This window comes from Alosa alosa, chromosome 22 (assembly GCF_017589495.1).
Source record: "Alosa alosa isolate M-15738 ecotype Scorff River chromosome 22, AALO_Geno_1.1, whole genome shotgun sequence".
NCBI lineage: Eukaryota > Metazoa > Chordata > Actinopteri > Clupeiformes > Clupeidae > Alosa > Alosa alosa.
In genome coordinates, this window is record NC_063210.1 from 17,952,997 (window position 1) to 17,978,892 (window position 25,896).

Here is a 25,896-nt window from a genome sequence, read left to right on the forward strand (position 1 = left end):
CCTTATACATAAATCAGAGGTGAGAATGTCTGAAATATCCACTGTTTGTTTATTTATTTATTTATTTATTTATTTATTTTTTTTTGTCGACCAATTTGTAGCCTAGACCTACTGTCCAGTCAGATTTTAAAGACGTTACACAGTTAAACTTTGAAAACGTTGCTTTTGGGAGCAGTGCTTTGATAAACATCTGTAATCAACACTTCGCTCTGTGACATGTTAAGTCCCCTGTGGAATTGTTAGGCATTGTTGCATCACAAAATAAATCTCAGTGTTCTACTGTGATTGTTGCACGGTCGCTATGGCAAGGTGACTGCTAGGGTGTCTAAAAACCGGTTCAGGACGGGCCCTTTGTTATCAAGCTGCACTTCAGGGCTTCCGTTCCTGTCCCAAGCCCTACAATCTTCTGGCTGAACCCAAATTCCAAAGATGGTGAGTGACACTACGTGACACTAAGCCCATATCATTGACAGCTGACATTTTGTTGTCTGTGACTCTTCTTGCATTTTACCTCCCTCGCCCATTACCTGAGGGACAGCCACAATGTTCTTCCCTGACTCGTTTGGTAAGATTTTTTAAAAACTGACTGCCCTGAACTGATAGCCAGGTTCCTTGGAAGACTACACAATGCGCGGCACATCTTTTTGGCTGTTACTGAAGTGATTGAAGTTGTGAAATGACGGCAGTGGCTTTCACGTCTAGCTCTTTTGTGAGCTTGGGTCATTAATGCTGCTTAGTTAGTCTCCTCATTATGTAATGGCACAAAACCACACCCTTGTGACCGTGGGATATACTGTAAGTGTTGTAGTTGTTATTCACTGCGCACTGTGATTGTGTGTGGTCAGTTAGTGTCACCACCCCCTGCCCCCGCCCCCACCCCCCGTCCATGGTTGTGTAATGTTCCCTCCTCCTCCCTCTCTGTGGCCCTGTGTTTGTGCTTGGTGGTCAATGTTCAGACGAGCTGTCAGTTTTGTGCTTTTGTTTTGAACTGCATTATGTTTGGTGTGTGTGTTGTTATTATTATTATTGTGTGCCCCCCCCCCCAGTTGTTTTGTCAACCTTGAGCATGTGACTGCTGAAAGTACAAAATAGAAATGCATTATTTCTCTCTCTCCTTTTCTTTCTCTATCTATTTTTAATGTCTTTCTTTCTTTCTTTCTTTCTTTCTTTCTTTCTTTCTTTCTTTCTCTCTTTCTTTCTTTCTTTCTTTTCACTTGACCCTATCACTCCACCTCATTTCGCCTGTCATTCTATCCTCACTTTACTCCCCCCTCTCCTCCACACATCCTTCTGTCATACCTCTGCCACCATCAATCCATAATTTTCTATTACTCATTTTCTCTCTCTCTCTCTCTGAGTGTTTCCCTGGAGACTGTGACTATGACGAGTGGCAGTGCACCGGCGGGAAACCTGATCCTCCTGATTCCTATCGCTCTCGGTCTATGGTGTGATTTGTGAAACCCCCCTCCCCCCCAAAAACTCTTGAACACCTTTTCTTCTTCTGGTACTCATGTTTGTTTCCTTGCTGTATTCAATAGTAAATTTATTTGTTTGTGTGTTTTGGTTTACCAGGGGGACAAATCTTTAGATTTATGCTCATACTTTAATACTTTAAGTGTGTGTGTGTGTCTTATATGACACTGTGGGAAGGTTATGGGTGACCACAGATAGTGTTTACAATACGTACAACTTCAAGAAGCTGTTGACGGACTTGGAGTACACTCACACCCACAGGGAAGTACCGTGATAACCGCGAGTGCCCTGTACTTTTCACTGGGGATTCTCTTCTGTCGTCTACTGTCACACGGTCGACTCAGCTGTCTGTGCCCGAAGGTGAAAGACTCCAGTGTGTACCTAGCTGTCACAGATGGAAGGAAACACAGATAGCATCTAAAGGCTGAGCTCATCGTATAAATTATCATATCGGTAACTCTAGCTTACACACCTTACTCTGTGTGTGAGAAAGAGAAAGAAAGATGAGGTGAAAAACCAGCATGTGTTGCTGCAATGTAGTTTTGATTTGATATGACGTTTCCCAGACTTTGTAATTGTATCTGGGGAATTTTTTTTCCATAACACACAGCCTTAAGATGATCTATATCCAGAGTAGGTGTGTGTGTGTGTGTTTGTGTTTGTGTCTAAAAGACCGAGGCCAGGGCTTTAGTGTACATAAACTGTGTATAAATTCCATACACCTTTGGATACACAGCACACAAAGCTGTGATTCTTTTTTTAAAGTGTGTGTTTGTGTGTGTCTGTTTGTTTGCATGTATGTGTTTGCTTTGCTTGACCAAGGCATGTTTATGTTTGTGGTGTGTCTTTAAAATGTGTTTTTTAACACCTCACCTCAGCTGATTCTCTGCTCCACTCTGAGAGTCAGCAGCAGCAGCACCCCAAATCAATTCAGGACCAGCAGACACATCAATGGCAATGAGTCATTCAACCCTGTGTGTGTGTGTGTGTGTGTGTGTGTGTGTGTGTGTGTGTGTGTGTGTGTGTGTGTGTGTGGCTGAGGAACCTCATTAACTTGGAGTGAGTGGAGGAATGGCAAGTAAAGCAGAAGCATAGAGAGGACAGACGTGAATGCTGTTTGTGGCACGTTAACCTGTGTGTGTGTGAGGTAGTTGCTGCATTGGCAGAACACTGACCGCTCTGTGCTGCCCTGTTATCTGTTGCTTAACTTTGTGGTGATTTGGCACATTTTTCAGCCCGCCATCCAACATGAGGCACCAGTATGACTCCCTTTCTCTCTACCTCACTCTCTTTGTTTCTCTCTCTCTCTCTCTCTCTCTCTCTCTCTCTGAGAGGAAGAAGTGGTCCAGAGTTGAAATATTGTATGTAGGGATCTTTTTCTTCCTTTGTGAAATGCTGGCCGCGGTCAGTTTTTCTTGGTCGAACGGGGATGAAACAAAAGCAGTGATGCAGCATTTTTCTCCAACTCCATTGTTGCCCTTTACCCGCACTCCATTTGAAATTGAAAACTAAGGGAAAATAGCACCTTCTCCTGTTCCGAAGGATGTCTGTGTGTATGTCTCTGTGGTTGCGTGTGTGTGTGTGAGAACAGCTGTGCATTTCATTAGTCTCTGTACTCTCCTTCTCTTTAATAGTGTGTGTGTGGTTTTTATGTGGATGGCAAGTGGATTGATTAAAAGTCAGGACACAATGTCTGTGTCTGGGTGGGTGAAAGGCTTAACGAGCAGTAGCTCTACACACACACACACACACAGGGTGGAACTCTTGGCTGCCCACTTCTCACACTTCTGCCAAACTCCAAGTCCAGGCACTGGCCCATCTGTGTGTGTGTGTTCCATGCACCAGTGTATCTTAGGCAGGAATGGTGTGGATTGAGGACTGTGCAATTAATCAGATTAATATATTTTCAACTATTATAAAAGCACCAATAACTTAGATTATTTTGCTGCATTTATTTTTGCACCAATGTTCTCATTTTGTCTTGGACCAGGATTAAACTACCGTGTGTAGGATGGCTTAAGGACCGGACCCTTCACATATTGGAGTGGTTCGGACCTGTTCGTCCACTCAACAAAAAATTGTTTCACTTTCCCCTGGGGGTAATACCTAACCTTAGTGTGGGTCGGCACTTTCCAAGTGTCCCTCTAGTTTGAACTAGTTCAACTTGTTTTTATGCTTTTAGTGTTGTGATGTGTTAGTGATATGTATGATTGCACTTTCAGTTTGCTTTATAATATATTTTGGTAAGGGATAAAACAAAACTCTCTCAATCCTCGTATTAATCTCAATCTTACTTTTTACTTTGAGTGAAAGCTGCTTCAACGTGTAATTAGATTGCGTTCACAAGAGCTAAGAAAGTTGATGATCCACTTGATTACTTGTTGGAACAGAATGCATTCAACACACACACTCTTTTTTTAACCTCTACTCTGCATAGCCAAGGAAGACCCATGCACACACACACACACACACACACCAAACATAATGCAGTTCAAAATATGATACACACCTACCTGCCCACACACTTTGGTATGTAGCTATAGCTACACACACACACACCCAGACATCTCCTTTACACAAAAAAAACTCAAGAATAATTTAAGAAGCACTGGCAGCAGGTGTGTGTGTGTGTGTGTGTGTGTGTGTGTGTGTCCGGTTGCTGGATTTGAGCTGATTAAAGTGGAAATCTGGCATAATCTCTTGTGGGAAATGGGTTACCCAGGTTAGACCCAACAACCATCAAATTCCTGTAGAGTGAGTGTGAAGCAAATGAGACAGATGAAGATAGGTCTGGTACAAGACTTCAGGTGTGTGTGCGCGTGTGTGTTCAGTCTGTCGGTGGTTACGTTTAAGACACTGTGTGTGTGCGCTGTGTGTGTGTGTGTGAGAGGTGGTCATGTTTGCTGTGTGTACGGGCACGACTGGCTTCCCTGGGATCAGTTTATTTTACCTCCTTTGAACATGAACACAGTAATCTTTCTGTGGTCTGTGTGTGTGTGGCAGGAGGCCCAGGGGGTGTGGAGGAAACACACACACACACACGTAAACTTGAAGCGAGTCAGGAGTTCAACAGGAAAGTAATCACTTTCGTTGTCTGTGTGTGTGGGATTCCTCTGTCAAACAAGCCTGGACATCCTTAATGGTAAATAAACCAGTGTGTGTCTGTGTGAGTGGTTATGTGTGGGCAAGTGTATGCACGTGTGAGTGTCCACATTTGTCTGTGTGTGTCAGTAACAATTCATTGTATTTCCACTTTCTGAATGCCTTTAAGGGACGTTTTGAATGGCATTCCTATCCGATAATAAGATGCTTCCCACAGGCAAGTCCCAACCTCGCACACTCACCTAACCTCACATTCGCTCTCTCTCTCTCTCTCTCTCTAACACACACACACACACACTACCTCACAGTCTCACACACACAGACAAGAATCTTTACTCACACAACACCCATCTCATGCCCTACACACACACACAGAGAGACTCACACAGAGACCCATTCTGACACACCTACCATCTCCACGTCAGGGTGTCTAAAGTTTGTAAAACCTACAGTATGTATGTGCATGCTAGCTTGTATTTAGGGCATGTCCATATTGAATGCCTCTCTTTTAATGTACATCTGTTTATCTATGTCAATATTTAACCCACTTCTGGGACAGTCAGTCAACATCATCACATTAACACTGTGTGTAAAAAGCCTGTGTCTGTTGCCTCTGTGCCATGAGCTATCATGCCTCTCCCCCGGATCAACTGCGCGTAAGCACGTTAACCCATTTCTATTAACCCACACAAACTCTGTGTTCTTACCCTTAAGCCCACTAAATGTGTCAAAAGCCCTTACATGCGTACCAGACTGGACTGAATACAGACCTATTTTCATATGCACTGCTTTGCATACTTACTGGTATTTAACGATTTATTCTGATGTAGTAAAATCCTGTGCCATGCTGAAGTGAGAGGTTTAGATATTAACCCAACGTTCTGGGTACAGATGATGGCCTTAGATAGCTTTAACGTACCCCATTACAGTGAATTAGTGCTAGATTATATTAGTAGCCTACATATGATGTTTCATATTGACCTGCTGTTGCTTTAAGACCCATGTGCTGTGTGCAATACACACACACACACCAATCAGAAGCCCCTGCCCTACACTTCCAGTCGTATAACATCATTGATGTTAATAGACCCCCCCCACACACACACACACACACACCCACACCCACACCCCACACACACACACACACACATAACAGCTTAAAACGTAGCCACCCTTTCCCTACTCACACTTACTCATATGGATTATACATGTGTGTGGTTGTAGGTCAATAGCTGCGCCTATATGGTATGAATTGTACTATTTACAAACTTTTCAATGCCTCGTTTTATGAGTAAAGAACATACTGTAGAAGTTTGGTACCATTCAGGGCATTATTAGTGGGGTCATTTAAGAGATAAAAGTTGGTTCCATTACGCCTGCAGAAACTCATTCGTTTCTGACAGCGCTACTCGACCAGGGTTGGACCAAGGGAGAACAGGTTCTGGGAGGGTGTTTGGCTCGGGTTCATGGTGCAAAGGACCCTAGGGTGAAATTACTCCGAACCATCGCTTTAAGGCAAAACATGACACACAGAAACCCACGGCGGTGTTCGGGCGATAACACAGGTGAAGGTAAACAGGAAGATCAGGTTATGGCGGCACTCCCCCATGACGGCGAACAGAACATATGCAAATCAACTCTGGGCAACACACACCGGGCACACAGACACACAGACACACACACACAGGGCACAGACACACACACACACACACACACACATACACACACACACCGGGCACACAGTCACACACACACAGACACAGGGCACAGACACACACACACACACACACACACACACACACACACACACACACACACACACACACACACACACACACACACACACACACACACACACACACACACACACACACACACACACACACACACACAGGCACACACACACACACACACACACACACACACATACACACCGGGCACACAGTCACACACACACAGACACAGGGCACAGAAGGACAGGTGCATACAACAGAGACAAAATCAATTGGTTCTGAATTATGATTTGGATAACTAGTGATGCATCATACTCTATCTTAAAACGTATGTTAATAGTTGATGGGAAGAGGTCCATGAACGTCAGCGTTGCCAAGCTCTACTCAATATGTTTTGGTGATAAATGTTTTCAGTAGAGGTTGAGTGAGGAGAGGCAAAAATGGAAAACAGTAGTGAAACGTGACACAGGTGTGTGTGTGTGTGTGTGTGTGTGTGTGTGTGAATAGTTACAGGTGAAAGGTCAGGTAATGAGTTTACCGTAAGTGTTAGTAGCCATTGTAATGGTGCCTAGGGGTCGAAGATCACACACATATGCAAACACCCACATGTGTGCAAACACACCCCCACACACACACAAACATGCCCTGTTGCACAAATATTCACAGACAACCACTCTGACTCTTCCCTTTAGGCTCTCATAAAGGCACACACCCAAACCACAGACCCACACGTCCACAGCACTCTATTTGTATCATTCAGGCCCTGAACGTCCATTCATACACAAAGGAGAAGTGATTTGTGGGTGGGTGACTTTCAGCAGATGAGTGACACCACCAACTTTTTAAAGTTTATAAGGTTTTATTTTTAGCTTGTCAGAGAGACATGGAATGAACAACATCATGTACTGAGGCACTGCAGCAGTCAAAGCTCTATGGATGTTTTCACTGGTCAAGTTGCCATTGATTTAAGGGCTTTTGGCTTCTGTTTGACTCATTAGGCCGTGTGTGTGTGTGTGTGTGTGTGGACGGCATCAGCTGATTGATGGCCTCTTCGCATTAGCACTATAATAAAAGAAGCCGTTGAGACCACCACTTCTACAAAGACAAGAACGCCACCCACGTGCTTTGTGTGTGAGTGAGTGTGAAAGTGTGTGCAGACAATAGGAAATGAGCAATTCACACCTCTAAATTTAAACATGACAATTTTATGGACCCCCACTTAAACAGGGAGAGAGAGAGAGGCAGTAGTGTGTTGACCGGATCGGATGTTTCTATTGTGTCCACACACTCACACCAGGGTTACTCATGAGTCATGAAACAGCCTTTTGCTGCTTTTAGATCACAGGCTAGATGATTTGCAAACGATCAGTGCCACGGCATATAATATCAATCTACTTAAATATTGTGTAAATAAAGATTCAAATGTATTTCCACAGTATAAGAGCTGCAAGGTTTGGTCTTGTAATCCCTAATGTTGTTATGAAACTGATAAAGCAAGGGTTTCCTCAATAGAAATAATGTTTAAAAAATAATGATAAAATGATAAAAGTGGTCGTATGCGGTCATGCCACTCTCACACATTCATTCGCTCGCTAGCAGGCTCACACACACACACGCACATGCCCACTTTCCATTGGTTGAAATGTTGTCTTGGTGAACGCACTTTTGACTCTTCTGATGCCTGGTCTGGAGCCATCTGCGGTCAGATTAGACGCACATGATGCCCATTCAGGTGCACATTCAACAGCTTAACGCGGCCCTGCACTTGGCTAACTCAATCATCCAGCACACACAGCTGTCAAACATACTTTTTTTTTCCTCTCTTCCCATCACACACGCTCTCACTCTCTCTCATGTGGTGACTTTTTGTAAAGTTTCCTGATAAGATATTCTGTAGTTGTACTAAAAGATGTTCTATACATTGGGATACTGTCTGACATCTATGTGGTGAAACAGCAGGGGTAAATATAGTTAAGGGATGCACAAGCTTGGGGCCCAGACGTTTACCTATAAAGATATGAAGGCATAGAAGAGACTGGACATCCCTAGCAGTTGTTTAGCCAGGGTCAAAGGTCCTTTGTAGAAATGGAATAAATACCTAGGCACATATGTATTACCAAAAGAGGTAAGGAGGACATAGGAGCTCTGTTGTATTCTATTAGCAAAAACAAGTGATGCTACTGAAAAGGGGTATATAAGCTGTGTAAAGACAGGATGCTGGTAGCTGGCTTCATGAACCTATGCTCTGTGTTGGATTAAAGCTACACCTTCTGCAGTATCCTGTTGCTTTGTCACAATTCTTCTGAGTTTGAATCAGTTAATTATCATTTGTCACCACACTCACTCTCACTCTCTCATACACACACACACACACTGTGGAGACAGCCCAGCTCTACTAAGCTGTCATTTTCTAAAAATAAGTTTATTATGACTATATTCTTTAACTTTATTAAAATAGAATATTATTATAATTATGTAATATTGATATTTTGAGCTAGTCTCTCGTCTTTGTTTTCAGCCTCCCACTACGTCCTGCGTAGCGCCAACCAAAGTAGTGAATTAGTTATGTCTGCTCTCTTCCCCCTCTTTCTTTTTCATAGTGGCATCATCACATGTTCTCTTTCTCCCCCCTCTCTCTTATTCTCTCTCTCTCTCTCTCTCTCTCTCTCTCTCTCTCTGTGTGTGTGTATTCCCTTTTAAAAAATGAAACACTTTCTATAAATAAAACTGGCAGAATGCGTAGTGTATTCTCTCCCATATGTGAACTGAAGGATGACTCCACACATTGCATCTGACCTGCTCTAGACTGGATCTGATCAGGTGTGTGTGTGTGTGCACACGTGCCCCAAATTGGCCATGCCTATCTGTATCTTTCACATACATTACACAGTAATGAGTTCTGTCAATGGACCAGAGAAGATGGCACACTTTAACTGGGATGATCTTGGAATGCGTCATTCATGTTTACTAAGAAACATGTGTTCAATACGGAGGGTTGAGAGGGTATGTTTCCGTGACGACCAGATAAGATCTGGTTAATCATTGATGCATCACCCAACTGCTTGGATCATGTGACTGCGAGGAGCAGCCCTGAGTTCCAGTAAAAGCATCACTGCATGGGGAATCAGTCAGAGATTCTAATTCTGCTGCTTGTGTGTGTGTGTGTGTGTGTGTGTGTGTGTGTCCCTTTTTGGCCCGGTCTCTGTTTTATTTTTGCCATCTCCAGAGATGAGGGGGTGTGTGTGTGTGTGTGTGGGGGTTGTTTGTTTAGTGGGACACTGTTATCGCTCTGTAATATATTTTAGAATGGCAGCTACCTTATCAGATGGAGTCACTAAGGTGATTATACCTACATGGTGTCTCAAAGACTGTAAAGATCAGACCCTGATATTCAGATGGTAGTTTTGCTCTTGATTTTTCTCCTTTGTCTTTGTGACATTTCAGCCAAGGCCCCAGCATTCCAGATGTGACAGGACTGCTCGCTGCATGCGTGTGTGTGTGTCTCCAGATGTGACCAGACCAGACTGCTCACTCTGTGTGTGTGTGTGTGTCCAGATGTGACATGACTGCCTGCTGCTCCCTGTGTGTGTGTGTGTGTGTGTGGTCGCACATGTGTGTTTGCTTGTGCACAGTGTTATGTCTGGTGCTCCAGTGTGCCCTGGTTTGCTCGTTCGTCTCCCCCAGGGAGAGGGACTGTGGCGAGGCATCTGGGCATGCTGTGGGACCCCAAAGACCCCCAGCTGTCCTGCAAACACCCAGGCCCACTGGAGCTCAGTCAGCCTTTTGATTCTTTAAATTATAACCTCTACACTCAAATATCCCTGAGGAACGTGTGTGTTGGTGGGTGGGTGTGTTTGTTCATGATATTTTCATAGCTCTGATGTTTAATGGGGTTGAACACACACACCCGCGCTCAAACACACAACCCCATGTTTCTGTGTTGAGGTAAAGAGTTAAACACACATCACTCCAGGAATCAAAGTTTTCCATCAGTGCAGTTTTACCTGGCAGTAGAGCTTTGATTTTTCTTGTCCTCCTCCTAACTCCATTTTCTTTTTTTGTTTTATTTTCCTTTCCTGCTGCTGTTTCATCTGGCCATGGGTCTCTCTCTCACTCTCTCTCTCTCTCTCTCTCTCTCTCTCTCTCTCTCTCTCTCTCTCTCTCTCTCTCTCTCTCTCTCTCTCTCTCTCTCTCTCTCTCACTCTCTCTCTCTCTCTCTCTCTCTCTCTCTCTCTCTCTCTCACTCTCACTCTCTCCTCTCTCTCTCTCTCTCTCTCTCTCTCTCTCTCTCTCACTCTCACTCTCACTCTCTCTCTCACTCTCACTCTCACTCTCACTCTCACTCTCACTCTCTCTCTCTTCTGACTCTCACTCTCACTTGGTGTGAGGACGGTGTCGGTAAGCACTCGCTAATTGAGCTTAGCCTGACTTGCTAATTGACTCCGGTGTCGAGTCCTAATGGCCTCCTCTCCCCAGGCCTCCCCTTTGTGATGGAGGAGCCACGGGGCTAATGCTAAACGCACTAACTACCGAGGAGGAACTGGGCACTCTTTAAGGGCATTGATTTGCGGAGTCCCTGCTGTGGAGAGAGTTGTTGGGGATGGCGGGGGGAGGTCATTTAGGAGGTTGTAGATGCCCATGATGACCTGCCTGCTGAGGGGTTGAGGTGGGGTGGGGAGTGAGGTGTGTGTGGATATTCAAAGTCATGAAGCTGAATGTGTTGGTTGTTGGTGAACATTGTGTGTGTGTGTGTTGGGGGAGAATGGTGGGGGGGGTGCTTCTGTGGGAAATTGGAGAAAGAAAGAAAGAGAAAGAGAGGGCTTTGTGATGAAGAGATGGCTTTTATGAACTTCAAAACCATGGGTGCGAACAGAAACACTATAGCACCCTGGAGACAGGGAGGGACCGATAAGGAGAGGGGAGAGGGTAGGAGGGGATGATGATAAGAGAGAGATGGTGTGATAGAGACTAGAGGAGAGGACTGACAAATGAACTGCCCTCCTCTCGTCTCAGCCCAAGTCCAGTTTAAGATTTCAAAATACTTTGAAGGCAAGAAAACAATAGATTGAGAAGAAAGAACAAAGTTTGCTTTCCTACTAAAGACTTTCATGTCCAAAGACTTCTAGAAGGATCTTGACTGCTGAAATGTTTCTTAAGTTAATTATGACCTCATAAAATGGAACCTTTTGATTAGAAACATTCTGCAGAATGTTGCGGAACTACTTGGAAGAACTTTGAAGAACCCCAGTCCCTCCTTCTCTCCTGGTCTTAAAATGAAATACAGGTTTTACCAATCCAACATAGAGTTGCAAAAGTTATCTTTCTCTCCCTTTTGGTCTTGCACTCTCTCTCTCTCCCTCCCCCTTGCTTTCCCCTCATACTTTATGTCGGTCTGATATCTTTGCCAAGTCTCCTTGGCCGAGGCCATCCCTTCTGACGTGCACGCCACACACACCCATGCGTGCACGCACACACACACACACACACACACACACACACACACACACACACACACACACACACACACACACACACACTCTGTCAATAAGCAGCTAGTCAGCTTCTTACGACAGACCACCCTGACTTTGTTCCCAGTCTTTCCATGGCCATTTTGGCTCTGTCAGTTTCAGGTATCTACCATAGCCTGCTCTGAAAGTGTTTATCAAGGTGAACATTTGGACTTTGCCAAGTACAGCACCCCTACTTAATGGCAATTGTGTCTTGCCCAAAGCTATTGTAATAATTAAACCCTTTCATCCCACCAGAGCCCATGCCTACTTAATGGCAATTGTGTCTTGCCCAAAGGTATTGTAATAATTAAACCCTTTCATCCTACCGAAGCCAGGTTAATAACCCCCCTCCCCATCCCCCATTCCATTCTTTAAGCTTGTTCATATAATAGTGTTTGTTGGTTATACCATATGACGCACTCAAATGCTTTACAAACGTGCTCCAACATTTAGCAAATGTTGAAAGTTTAGAAAGTTGTTTGAATGGCTTAGTTTAGGTTTTAAAGTCAAACCCTGAGGTGTGTGTGTGTGTGTCTGTGTGTGTGTGTGTGTGTGTGTGTGTGTGTGTGTGTGTGTGTACAGCTGCCTGAGGAGTCTTTGTCTTTTTCCTGCCTGGCAATGACGTCTGCTATGATAAATCTCAAGAGCATTAGTCATTCACAAATCTTTTCTTTCCCTCTGGCGTGTGTGTGTGGTCATTCAGAGCCCCCACATACAAGAATCCTCATTTGCACAAGCATGTGTACATATTTTCCTTGTCATCCACAAACACAGGGACACACAAACCCTTTCAAGTCCCAAAACCAAGGTTACTTGGAGCTGTTGAACCGTGACTCCACTTCTTGGTTCTTGACACAACTAGAAGTTAATGTTCTCCACAGGGGTGATGGCCACTCAGACAGGAACTGGTCCAGAACCTTATCGCTCATCAGAACCCCCTCCCATCCAGTGTTCTGGCTGGCTAGGGTGGCCGGAGCTGTCAATGGGCTTTTGTTTTCCCGACATGCAAATGTTTCCAATGGTGATGTTGCCAATGGATACGGTTGCCTGTAGTGTCATTTGACCTACATGGCATGCCAGTCCGTGCCCCCCCACACACACTCACACACACACACACACACACACACACACACACACACACACACACACACACACACACATGTATGTATGTATGTATATATATTTCCTACATATACCATAGACTCTCCTTTTCAGACACACACTATCACACACATCAAAGTGCAGAGAAATGCAGAGACCAAATTTCCCTCAAGGGATCAAAAGAGTATATACTATACTACTAAAGACTTTTCTGGTCCATTGACTATGCTGTACACAAAATACAAGCCGAGTCACATTGGTCTGGTTGTTAGTGTGTAGTACAAGTGATCTCCACTGCCTAAAGCGTATTTCTACTGCAAAACTTGATTTTCAGATTTATTTCTATGTGGATTACTGTAATAGAAAACACAGAGGCACACAATCTTTCTGTCTGCATCAGGGTTTCCTCTCTCCGTCTCCTCTGTCCCACACTCTCACACACACTGTCTTTTTTAGAGAGTCATATGTCACACACACACACACACACACACACACACACACACACACACACACACACACACACACACAGAAAGAGAGAAAGAAAGAGAGAGGGGGGCTCAAAACTAGGCCACCAGGTTTTGTGTTTCAGTCTAAGCTCAGAGCAATGTCCAGCTTCTCCTTCTTAACTCCTTCCTGGGACTTCCTTTCTGCTGCCTTTTGTCCCTCCTCAGCAGCCGTAGCTGGAATGAATGATGAAAAGGGGCAACTTGTGTGTGTCGATTCTATCAGTGGTCTTGTCACCCACGTCACACACACACAGAGAGAGAGAGAGAGAGAGAGACTTCAGTCCTCAATCTGCTCTGCTAACCATTGTGTGTGTGATGTTCCACCGAGTGTGGTCATGCAGTCACCAGATGATGAGGTCATCACTCTGGAGGGCTGATCCAGAGATCAAAGTGACTGCAGGAGCTGGGAGGTGATGGAAGGGCCTGGGAGATGCTGCTGGGCCGAAGAAGACCACATACATACACACACACACACACACACACTCATAAACACCTCTTCCACACACACATATACAGACGCCACTTCTAAAATGCTCCTCTCTTGTGACCTCATCACACTGTGGTCTACATACACAAAAACACGCCTACATTCTCACACACACACACATACACAATACCCCTCTGCTGTGATCCTGTCATAATGCCGTCTGTAGAGCCACATGCCATGTCGCCAGCTGCTCACCAGGCCATGTGTCAGGCAGGCGGAACAGAGGGATGGTGGGCAAAGAGAAGAGAGAGGAAGAAGGAGGGATTGATGGGGGGGATGGGGGGGGGCAACGAGAGGAGGAGAGCGGAGGAGAGGAAATGAAACGGACTGCTGCTGGCTAACGGGGGAATGAAAACAGACTTAACAGGGTTTAGAGGCTCTTACAGGGGGCTTACTGGGACACAATGGTGGAGGAGGGTGCCAATCTACTCTGTGTGGGTGGGTGGGGGGGATATAATATTTAGTGTTTTTTGGGGTTGGGGGTGTGTATTCCATCATACTGACAATGAAGCTAGATGCTGATGATGTCCTTTAGGAGACCTAGAACACTACTGACCCAGTACTCTCTGGTCAGCTGTCAGTTGAAGGTGGAGCCCAGCTTTCTTTTCTTTTTGTTTTCACACATTCTCTTTCTCTTTCCCTACACATTTGTCAGCAAGAGAATCCACAGCTTCCAACACCCATGTAACCCTGTCAGTTATGTAACAAGTAGACACAGACTGGGTGTGGTAGTTGTAAAGTCATTGTAATTTTTTTGTTATGTCTAGTAGTTTGCCTACCAGTTTGTCAACGTTGTGATGGATTCATTTTTGTTTTGCTTTCATAACAGCTGCCTTTGCAAGTTTCCAGTCTGATGGAAGCTTTTTCCACTCACTAAAACTTTTAACAGTGCTTCCTGCCCTGCGAACACATTTGATTCTAAAAAGGCATTCATAATGCATCACTGATTATATAATACATTACTCATTACATAAAGGATTACTCGGGCTCCCAAACAAAATGAAACCTGGGAATCGACCTGTGGCATAAACACATTCCCAGCTGCAATGAAACCGCCAGTGTGTTTTGGGAGTGTGTAGTAGTGGAGTGCAGATCCGCTGCAGTTGAGGCTACGCTCTTTTCCTCTCCTCCTCCTCCTCCTCCTCTTCTTCCTCCTCCCCTCTCCTCTCCTCTTTTCCCCGATTACATAAGCCTTAGTTCATGTGTCAGTATGGCTCTCCTCCATTCTTTCGATTATTTTTTTTTTTTCTCTCTTTCCCCCCCCCCCCCCCCCCCCTCTCGATGGCTGGCCTTGGAAGTTTCCATAGCTGATTGTGGAGAGGATTGGAGACAGATGGGTAGTGGGGTAAATTTAGCTGCGTGAGTCATCCTCTGAGATTTCTCGTCCGTCCCTTAAAGCAGACGACTACGAGGGCCGCCATAAAGGAAAAATGGTTACTGGGCTTTTTACGGCCATGCACACATGCGCGCGCGCGCACACACACACACACACACACATACGGTTCATACTCAGATTGCTGCTGCTTCTTCTGTTCAAGTACTTCAGCAGACTGTGTGTGTGTGGATGCCCATGAACTGTTCCTTTCCATCTAGCCTGCCAAGGCTGATGGTAACAGCATTAAAGTTCAACATGACTGTGAATCCATGAATTCATTCTCTCTCTCTCTCTCTCTCTCTCTCTCTCTCTCTCTCTCTCTCTCTCTCTCTCTCTCTCTCTCTCTCTCCCTCTCCCTCTCCCTCTCCTTGTTTAGGTCGCTCTCAGCCAGTCAAGTCCCTGGAACCCCAGACAAAAAGCCTGTCATTCTTCATGAGGACTTACCATGGCTCTAACCTGCAGACAGCTGGCAACTTTTTCGTCTTGACACCACTATAAGCACTGAAGCATCAAGAAGACCAACTACAAAGAAAAGGTTCTTCCAAGACTTGACAGAGTGACTTGTAGAGGAGGTGAAATTCAACTGGGCTCTGACTGAGAATTTTGTTTTGCATCTAGTGTTTTTGTTTGTTTTGTTTTATTTGTTTTTTTTTTGTTGTAACGCCGTGAGAGGCACCGCATCACCATGCCGATCCTGAAGCAGCTGGTGTCCAGCTCGTCACAGTCCAAGCGCCGCTCGCGCGCCGACCTCACGCCGGAGATGATCAGCGCTCCGCTCGGCGACTTCCGCCACACCATGCACGTGGGCCGCGGCGGCGACACCTTCGGCGACACGTCCTTCCTGAGTAGCCGCTCGGGGGAGCCCCCCCGGCAGCCCAGCGCTGACCCCTACTATCACCACGCCGCGACTCTGCAGCAGCCTCCGCAGCCCCCTCCTCCGGAGTCCCCCAGCCACAAGCCCAGCCTGCTGTCCAGAACCTTCCGCAGCAGCAAGCGCTCGCAGTCGGTCAACCGCGCCGACAAGCACAAGACCTCGTCCGCGTCCTCCATCACGGTGGCCTCGATGATGCCCGGCGGCAGCTCGCCCACGCACGTGAAATCGGCCATCTCGATGCCGTACCTCAACGAGGCCGGAGGCGGCGGCGTGTCGATGTCCAAGAGCGTCTCGTCCAGCCCGCTGAAGAAGCTCCCGGGAGGCGGAGACGGCGACGCGGTGGACGGCTGGAAGCCGGCCAATGGCGCGGCGGCGACCGCCGCCAGTGGCGGCGTCACCCTGGCGTCCCTCGAGCCGGACCTCCTGGAGAGTGAGCGGCGCTTCGGCGAGCTGAGCGATCTCCCGCCGTCCCTCCCCCGCGGCGGCGGTCGGGGGCATGAAACACGCCGAGTCCATCATGTCCTTCCACATCGACCTGGGCCCGTCCATGCTGGGCGACATCCTGAGTGTGATGGACAAGCCCGGCTGGGAGGAGGACGACCTCGGCTACGAGGAGGGCCGGGCCTTGTCTCCGCTCAGCCCCCCCGAGGACAACGGTGACCACGACAACGACGAGGGTGACCACGACGACACCCCGTCGCCCGCACCCCCCTCCAGGCCCCCTCGCACCTCCTCGGCTGCCCCCAACCCCTACACCCCAGAGCTCCGCAGCGCCGGAGTGACCAGACCCTCCAACAACCACCACCACATGGACAGCTGCTCCGTGTCCAGCTCCGGCTCCACTGTCCAGGAGGACAGGATGTCCACGCACGGGGGGCTGTACCACCGGCACAACCAGAGCGAGACAGACGGCGACAGCGCCCGCTTCAGCTCGCCGGGGAGGACACGCGACGAGGACAGGGACTTCTCCTTCATGGACGACGAAGAGGACGAGGACGAAATTCGAGTGTAAACGCAGGATGTGGTGTGTGTGTGTGTGTGTGTGTGTGTGTGTGTGTGTGTGTGTGTGGCCAATCGGGGAAGGATTGAAGGATCGCTGCTGTGTCCGACAGAAACGTCACACTCGACTGGACACAGAGACTCGACACGCTTACCGTTCACCGCTGTGTGGATTAAAAACGCTACCACCTGCTTATTCAACTCTGTGTCTTACCGTCATCACTGCAGCCAGGACTGGAAAGTGTGTGTGTGTGTGTTTGTTTGTTTGTGTGTGTGTGTGTACGTGCATGTGTGTTTGCACATATGTGTGGGCGTGTGTGTTTGCACATGTATGTGGGCATGTTTGTTTGTGCTTATTTCCTTGTGCAAATGTGTGACTGACCGTGTGCATGTGTTTCTGTAGGGGAGAAAGCAGGCTGAGAAAAATAGATGATGTAGCTGTAATGTTAATCCACTTTAGATGGACACAGTAATGTCCACTCCTTTTGAGGTTATTTTGTTCTTTTCTTTTTCTCTATTTCCCTCATCGACCTTCAGTGTTGATCGCTGACTCTGACTGGAAGTGATTGCAGAAAGCCTAGAGCTCACCATAGACATTATCACCTGCCACCTCCCACAATCCCCCTCTCTCCACACTCCTCATCTCTATGGTCTCCATCCTGGCCAATGGGATCCTGGCCAAACCACAGCAAACAGCCGGTGACACCTGCCAACTCCTCCATGGCTCTATAAGAATTAACACCTCCTAGAGGCCATCCCATAATACTTCCCTCTCTACACTCCTCTCTCTGGTCTCTGCTCTGTTCTATTGGCTGATGGGCACTAAGCCACGAAGCCCATTTAAAACACCTCCGTGGCTCCATTGGAGGGAAGACCTCCGAAGCAATCCCACAATCCTCTGCTTCACACTCCCCATCCCACCAGTGTGCAGTCTATCTCTCGCCAAAGCAAGGCACATCAAACGACACATATATATATCACACACACATATATATACACACACACACACACACACGGCTCAAATAGGAGTGAAGTCACTGGGCTCTTCCTCTGTGAAGCCTGGTGAGTTTATGTGGCGGTCATGTCACACACATCACATGAGGAGGATTTCCTCGGTGTGTTCATGGGCTGTCCTGGGCACTAGAGGAGGAAATGGGAGAGAAGGTGGATGGAGTTCACCGCTGGGTTACTCTTTTGTGTGTGTGTGTGTGTGTGTGTGTGTGTGTGTGTGTGTGTGTGTGTGCCTACGGGCCTGCTCCCTTATTGTCTTACAAATTCACTTGAGGATTCCTATTTGTGTTGTATGTTCATCTACATATCATTAATACAATAATTTGGTCTATACTGGGACCTGGAACAGCTCAACTCATGATCTCTTAACATATGGACTTCTGGACTGATAAAGAATTGCACCATGGGAAATGAAGTCTTCAGTCACACTCAGTCTTAACATCTACAATTGTTTTTTGTGTTTTTTTCTTATGGAGGAATTCCAGCTCTTTATGTGCATGGACATGGGAAATTCAGGACATTGCAAGTCAAGTATTTGACAAAGATGTGATTTTGGGGGTCTATCTCCTTGTTGCTCTATAGAGACTTGCTAGAGATTTGCCAATCAACCCCCCACCACCACCCCACGCAAATGACACTATAACACATGACACTATATGGACAAGGATGCTGCAGTTGTGTGAACCTACATTAAACACCCCAAATGCTGTTTTTTTTTTATACAGAAACAGCTTGTGGTGTGTGTGTGTGTGTGTGTATATGCGTGTGTTTATGTGTCTGTATACATGTGTGTGTTCCCATCTCAGTCTTACACCAACACAGGTGTGGTCGTAAAACAAGTGGCCTTTCAAAATAAATCCTGCTGGATTGAGTAGGAATCGAAAGTGTGGATTATTATCAGATGGATTGTGTGTGCAGGAGAGGTGTATAGTGTGTGTTTACATGTGTTGCACATTCACATCTGTGTATATTGTCTTAATCGGTGTATTGGAAAACCTGTAGGTGTGTAGAGAGACTTCGAGAGTGAGACGCGGTAGCGGAGGATGCCATGGGAACAGGTGGTTGCGCAATGAGTGACTGAGCTGGTCCTGATCTTCCTCTGATCCGGTTCAGAGTTTGACCACTCTCCTGAGAGTGGAACCAAGTCATGAGGTCTGACCGGAAAGCCTCAGTCAGTGGGCATGAGCCACTGAGTTAGGTTTGGTGAACCCGTGGAATTAGAATGCTCTGAATTTGGTTTTCTAGAACTGGAATGTCCCCTCATTTACATTTGTGAGAATTCTGAAGTTTTTCTAATTCTGTGGGTGAAAAATACCTCTTTGCCTCGTTTCTCGTGGTCTGCTCCTGAATCTCAAGCTCAAGAGGAGCTTCCATGTGTGAAGCCATTGAGGTTACGCAGCCGCACATCACCTGTTCCCTGTGGCCCTGTACCTCCATTCGCTGGTGGAATGGGCTTGGAAGTGGCATGTCCAGGAGATGTTTGGTCTGGTGTCCTGTCGTCGTCGTCGTTCAATCAGGAAGCTAAGATGTTTGACGATGGGGAGCAAGGGATAGCAGGGAAAGTAGAAACGCTTGAGTTTTATCATGGAGACTGAAACTGTAAAGAGAGCAAACGTGCCAAGTTCTGTGTGGAATTGTTTGAACTACTTTATGTTCAGGCAATGGTTAATTTAGGTTTATGATAAACCCTGTGGTTATATCAGTTACCTAGCCAGGAAGGCCAAAAACGTGTGTGTCTGTGTCTGTCTCTGTCTGCGCGCGTCTGCACGCACGCGCGCTAATGTTGATATGGTGTGGTTCCATTAATGGTATCCGTTTCCCAAAAGCCTCCAAACAGATAGAGGCAGTGCTTCTGCAATACGTGACATCCACTCCCACCTGTATGCTAAGCAGTGTGTAGGAAACTGGTCAGATTGAGCTTCTGGAGGATTCCGTGACATTGCTTTCTTGATACAGCTGGAGAGTGTTTATGCTTCCACTTTAGAACACACAGTGGATTCTTAGAAGGCCTCAATGTGTGTGAGAACACTTCATAAATTTACTAGCTTAATGCAGCAAAAAGTGCCATCGATAGCTACGAGAAAGTAAATATTTGTCTGTTTTTATTTTTAAACTTCAGTGACATTGAGATACAATTAAGGGCATCACTGCCAGCTATCAGGATTGTGTGTATCTATAAGCAAATTCTCTTCTGTGTGTGTTTTATTTTGCAGAAATAAAAACACTTTTTGAGACATGGTGTCTAGGTTAGTGTAGGAAATGTGACAGTTATTCAAGCCGACTTGGAGCTGTTTTATTATTTTCCCCTTTTCACTCATTTCGCTCCTGTTCTATATTAATAAATATTATATATATGTATTTACCCTGCCCGTGGTTCACTTTGGAATAACTGCTATATTTTTCAATAAAACAGAATGCTGGTAATCTTTGCATAACTTTGTTCTGTGATTTTGTTTTGCCTGAGATTTGATTCATGCCTGTGGCAATAAGAGACCGCACATCATTTCTTACATCCAGTAACTATATGCATGTGACAATAAACTTCCTTGTATCCTTGCTGGGAAAATACTTACCTCAAGTTGGTGCACGCATCACTGGTCACTTATTTGTCTACACGAAGAGCCCATAGTTCAGACTTGAACAGCTTGGCCATTTCCAGCATGTTGACAAATGCCCTCTTTCAAAACATTTGATTCAGCCAATCTCTGTCAAACGGTTTAATGAGGGAGCCTTCCGGAAACAGCCTTCCGGGAACATTTCTCTCTGCGGTTACCCGAGTGTCTCTGTGGCGGTACCATAGACGGAAAAGATTAGGTTTACTGACTTGCAAAATTTCAAAGCGACATTTTATAGTTTATTCAGAAGACAGCCTCTGGGGTCGAAGTAAAGAAAATAAAATAAGTAGTAAGCCAGGAGGGTATTCCAACTATGTGGTCGTGTGAGTATGTTGGATAAGTTCGCTCTGAGTAAGTGGTAAACCTCCTAATAGCAGAGCTCTGTGGCTTCATTATCCTTGCTAAACAAAGCCATGCGGGTCTTCTTTTAGTAGTTTTACTCCATACCCAGGTGTGTCACTGAACCACATACACTGACATACTAAACGGCCTTTAAACTACTCTTACAACAACTATTTACAAATACAGAAATGGGAATATCCCTTATACCTTATGAAGACTTCAATGAGAACACTCCTTGTGATATGTATAGCTATTTTATTTCAGATAACAAAACATAAAGTGGGTTGGCATGCTTGCTCTCCTTCACTGCCCCTCTGCATGGCGTGATGGGGAGGGGGTGGACACACAAAAACAAACAAACAAGGCTTCCCTCAGAGCTGATGCCAGCCTTGCCTCACAATGCTCATATTGTGCCCTCCAAATGCTGTGAACAAGCTGGTTATGTGTGTGTGTGTGTGTGTTTGGGAGAGGCTGCGAAGCTGCCCATGTTGGCGGACAGTCAGAGATGCCAAGACTGCGGAGTGCCCGCTGCCAACGTCTACCCCGGCCTCAGATCACCTACTCCGCTCAGCCCAGTATATTCACACCACCTCACACCCCTGGGGCTCTGGTGGAAGGGGAGCAAAAAAAAAAATGTCCGCTATAATTGCTGCACTGTGCTAAATCTGTATTTATAAAGACCAGCTAATTGGGCTTTTCTTTTTTTTTTACGTCAGAGCTCAGAATGTAGATCTGGAACAGTCACTTTGAATAGACTCCAACCAACCTGAACTGTGGTGACCTGATAAAAGAAAGTTTTCAGCCAAAACTGACGACAAAGTCAGCAAGGAGCAACACATGACTGTGTTGCCAGCGCAGCAATGCACCATCGCAGATGGACCACGGTTAGTGACAGATTGGTGGGTGCGGAGTGTGGGGCATAGGGCTGGCAGAAGGGGGTAGGGGGTGTTATGAATAGCGAGGGGTACAAAGGGGGTGGCGTGGTGGAATGTAAAACAGATGGTACTGGCTGGTGCCCCCCTCCCCAGGGCCTGGATGGAAACGGAAGGCTGCCAAGTGCCAACATGTCACTGGTACCCACTGCAGCAATCTGGGTATGAGGGAGAGTGACCAATCAGAAACTCCAGCACTTACTGTGGTATTGATCTGGCATTGATTTGGGGGAAAACCTCACACCTCTCCAGATGTGGACCAGATGCGTCTCAAAGTTAGCTTCTATTGAAATGTTAAGATAGATTTTCTTTTTACAGCAATTAAAACATCTCATCCAGAAAAGATCTAGAACACAAATTTTGTGTAAATATATCATATAATGATTTTGATACTGTCCTTTCACTTTGATTTTTTTACAGATAAATAGGGCTGTCATGGCAATCAAAATATATTTCCGTAGGCTATAGTCAGACAGGCATCCATTCCAGATGATGTATAGCAGGACTCATGTTTTCATCTTGAATAAGCAGCCTTTTGATTATATTTTAATCAGCACACGCTCAGTGAGGTTTTGAGGCTGACTAGGTAGTTTGACATTCTGGGGATCCAAATTTCCACAGCTGTCTTCCAGATGCTATTGAGTCTCATTCCATCCATATTCTCGCCGTGCTGAAGATGACTGGTTGGATGCATTCGACCTATGGACTCTGGAGCACGAGGCTCTCTCTCTCGCTCTATATATATATATATATATATATATATATATATATATACATATATATATATCACTCTCTCTCTCTCTCTCTCTCTCTCTCTCTCTCTCTACGTTACTACCATAACTCCTACATTCTCACAATAACAGTCAACGAATAGTTTCTTATGTTTGACTTATTAAGGTCATTGGAAGACGAGTGATGCCCTCTAGTGTCCATGCAATTTATTGTAACCGTTTTACACAAAAATCTCGTTTGAAACTTCAGCAGTCTGTAAGTTTGTGACTTTCTGCATAACTAACATTGATGTCATTACAAACTGCTCTTTGTAACACTTTGTGCCAGGTATACGGTCTGTGATACTTTGAAACGTAGGCCTACTTGTGAATGCTCTTCTAATTTGACTGCTGAATGCTCACAGGTTTAGCGTCGGTGTGGAGTTGGATCATAAGCAATGGCCTACATCGCGGTAAACTACAATTAGCAAGATTCATTTTAGAATGGACGCTTGACCAATTAAGTTAACTCAGTGACACAAAATACTGGTAGCCTAAGCCTACCATTAACCACAAAAGGATGAGTTTGCTTTAGTTGCGGGGCAGTAAGTTGAACGTTGTCTTCCATATTAATGTTGAAGGTGTCAAGGCGATAAGGCTGTAGCCTACATGTTTCATTCACAATGACTTAGACATGCTCCGTTTTACAGTTCTTTTTGATCGCTTTAATGCTTGTGTCAACTCACGTTTTCAAAACAATTAACACACAGGTCTAAACAGAAGCACTCTGGCCAATATGACACATTTTGCATGCAAAAAAAACCTCTTAAAACTCTCAGCACATTTAAAACAAAGATAGATAGATAGATATATACTTTATTGATCCCCAGGGGAAATTCAAGGTCTCAGCAGCAGCATACATACAACACAAACACATTCTTTAACAGCATAAAGAGTAATTAAAGTATATAATATAAAAACACAACTAAGCAATAACATGCAGCAAATGAAAAGTTTGCCTTTAAACCACACAACGTGTAGTCAAATCACTGTTCTTACAATCAATCATTACACACTGGACGACAAAATGTAAAACATAGTTTTCAATATCAAGAGTTTCAGCCTTCATTTTTGCTGTTTGTGCAATTTCTTTCTCATTTTGCTGGTATCAGAAAAAACTTTGAGAAGATCAAAATGTATTGAAAACAAATTAATTTTGTTTGTTTATTAACTAAAAAAAGGAGTTTCACACAGTGACATTATAAGCTCATAATTTTGCAAGCAATATTAACTGTGAATAAATGCTTTCCATTTGTTCAACGCAGTTAAAGGTTGTATCAGCGATTGCAGGCCCAAAAAAGGCCCAAACATAAATGATCACATTTATCTAATCTTTCCTAACGATCCGCTAGCTGCCATAGTGTTGCCAACCACTCAAAGGCAAAATAAAGTGTTCCAACAAATAACCGACGAGATGCGCTAGCTCTCTGTTTTGTTTGAATGTCAACAGAAGTGACGTTACCCCGCCATCGCTGAAACAATCTTTAATTCAATCGAGCGTGGAGTCTTTGTATGAGAACTGTGTTAAACGTTTTGAAAAAGGATGTGAAAATGTGAAAATGTGTTCAAGATCAAGTGGATCCCAATTTCATTTAGTTAATCTAAGCAGTCAAAAAAACTGTAAATTAACGGCTACTTGAGCGCTCAGAGTCTGTGGTCATTCAGATCAGGCGCCTCCACAAAATGGCACAGACTATAAGTAAGTATATACTCTTTTGATCCCGTGAGGGAAATTTGGTCTCTGCATTTATCCCAATCTGTGAATTAGTGAAACACACTCAGCACACAGTAAGGTGAAGCACACACTAATCCCGGCGCAGTGAGATGCCTGCAACAACAGCGGCACTCGGGGAGCAGTGAGGGGTTAGGTGCCTTTGCCAAGGGCACTGCAGCCGTGCCTACTGGTCGGGGTTCGAACCGGCAACCCTCCAGTGACAAGTCCGAAGCACTAACCAGTAGGCCATGGCTGCCTCATATAGTGGGTCTAAACACGATTAAGTGCCCCCGCCCCCATTTTCCTATGTAACATTCTTTTCTAGTACTAACAGGACATTTTTCAGAAATATTCATGGTTTTACATTTTGGTTCCCTTCAGGACCCTGGTGTAAACTTATTCATGTTCCAGGGGTTTTGTGTCAGAAGTACTTCATAGGATTCTGCCCATATGGGTCATTCTGCAAGTCTAGCAGCCAGTAAGGTGTCAACTTAACCCTCATCTTATGTAATCAAATAGCCCCAAATGGCTTGCTTTATCCTATGCTTTGATTTATTCCTTTCAATTTTAGTCCCAAATTTGGGAAGCCTCATGACAACAGTGGACATCATCAGAAAGTAAATTTCAGTTCACCAACGTTTCTAATTATTCAATTTTAGAGTGATGCCACTTTTTTGGTATAGGAAATAATCCACAGTGGTAATGTATATTCTGTGTCTCCTCTGGTTAACGTGGACCTTCTCTATATTTACATAAAGGCAGCACATGCCAATCGATGGGACAGCCTGCTTTGTTTGATTCGACAGCATCACCAAGCTGGAGCATTAGCTCAGCTGTCAACCTCAAGTGGTCACCATGGCGTCCCCAGATCATTTCGGAAAACAAAACAAAACAAAAACTCCATGATGGAGGGGCTAGACAGACAGTCAGAGGTAGAATGTACTTGTGTCTGCCTGCTTTACATTTTTCAGTGAGCAATAGCTGACTTTGTTACAAAAATGTTGATAAATCATTGTTTGGCATTGTTTATTCAAACTGCAGATTGAAATGTGGTTGCCTAAATATATATTTTTACTTTGATTTTGGCTATATTTAATGACCAACACACTTGTACTAGTATACCACTAGATATTATATTTCAATATGCATTTTTTAGACCTCAATTCTTTTGTTTTACCACTAGGTGGTATTGTTTATTCAGGTTTGGTACTCACTATGTCTATGTCATTAATAAACCAACATTAAAAGTTGTACAATTGCATTGTAGTTTTTATCAAAAATATATTCTGATATATTTCTAAATATTTCAAATTTCATCCTACCTATTCAAGTGGCACAACTTATCCCATCAT

At 45.0% G+C, this 25,896-nt stretch overlaps 1 protein-coding gene across 1 annotated transcript; it reads left to right on the top strand.

The window, feature by feature from the left end:
• Positions 1 to 308: 308 nt before the first annotated feature.
• cdc42ep4b (CDC42 effector protein (Rho GTPase binding) 4b) lies at positions 309 to 17,361 on the top strand. Its single transcript, XM_048232904.1, is given in 3 exon segments — positions 309 to 432; positions 15,664 to 16,644; positions 16,646 to 17,361. Coding segments are annotated over 2 exon segments (1,200 nt in total). The 5' UTR covers positions 309 to 432; positions 15,664 to 15,972; the 3' UTR covers positions 17,174 to 17,361.
• The last annotated feature ends 8,535 nt before the right edge of the window (positions 17,362 to 25,896 follow it).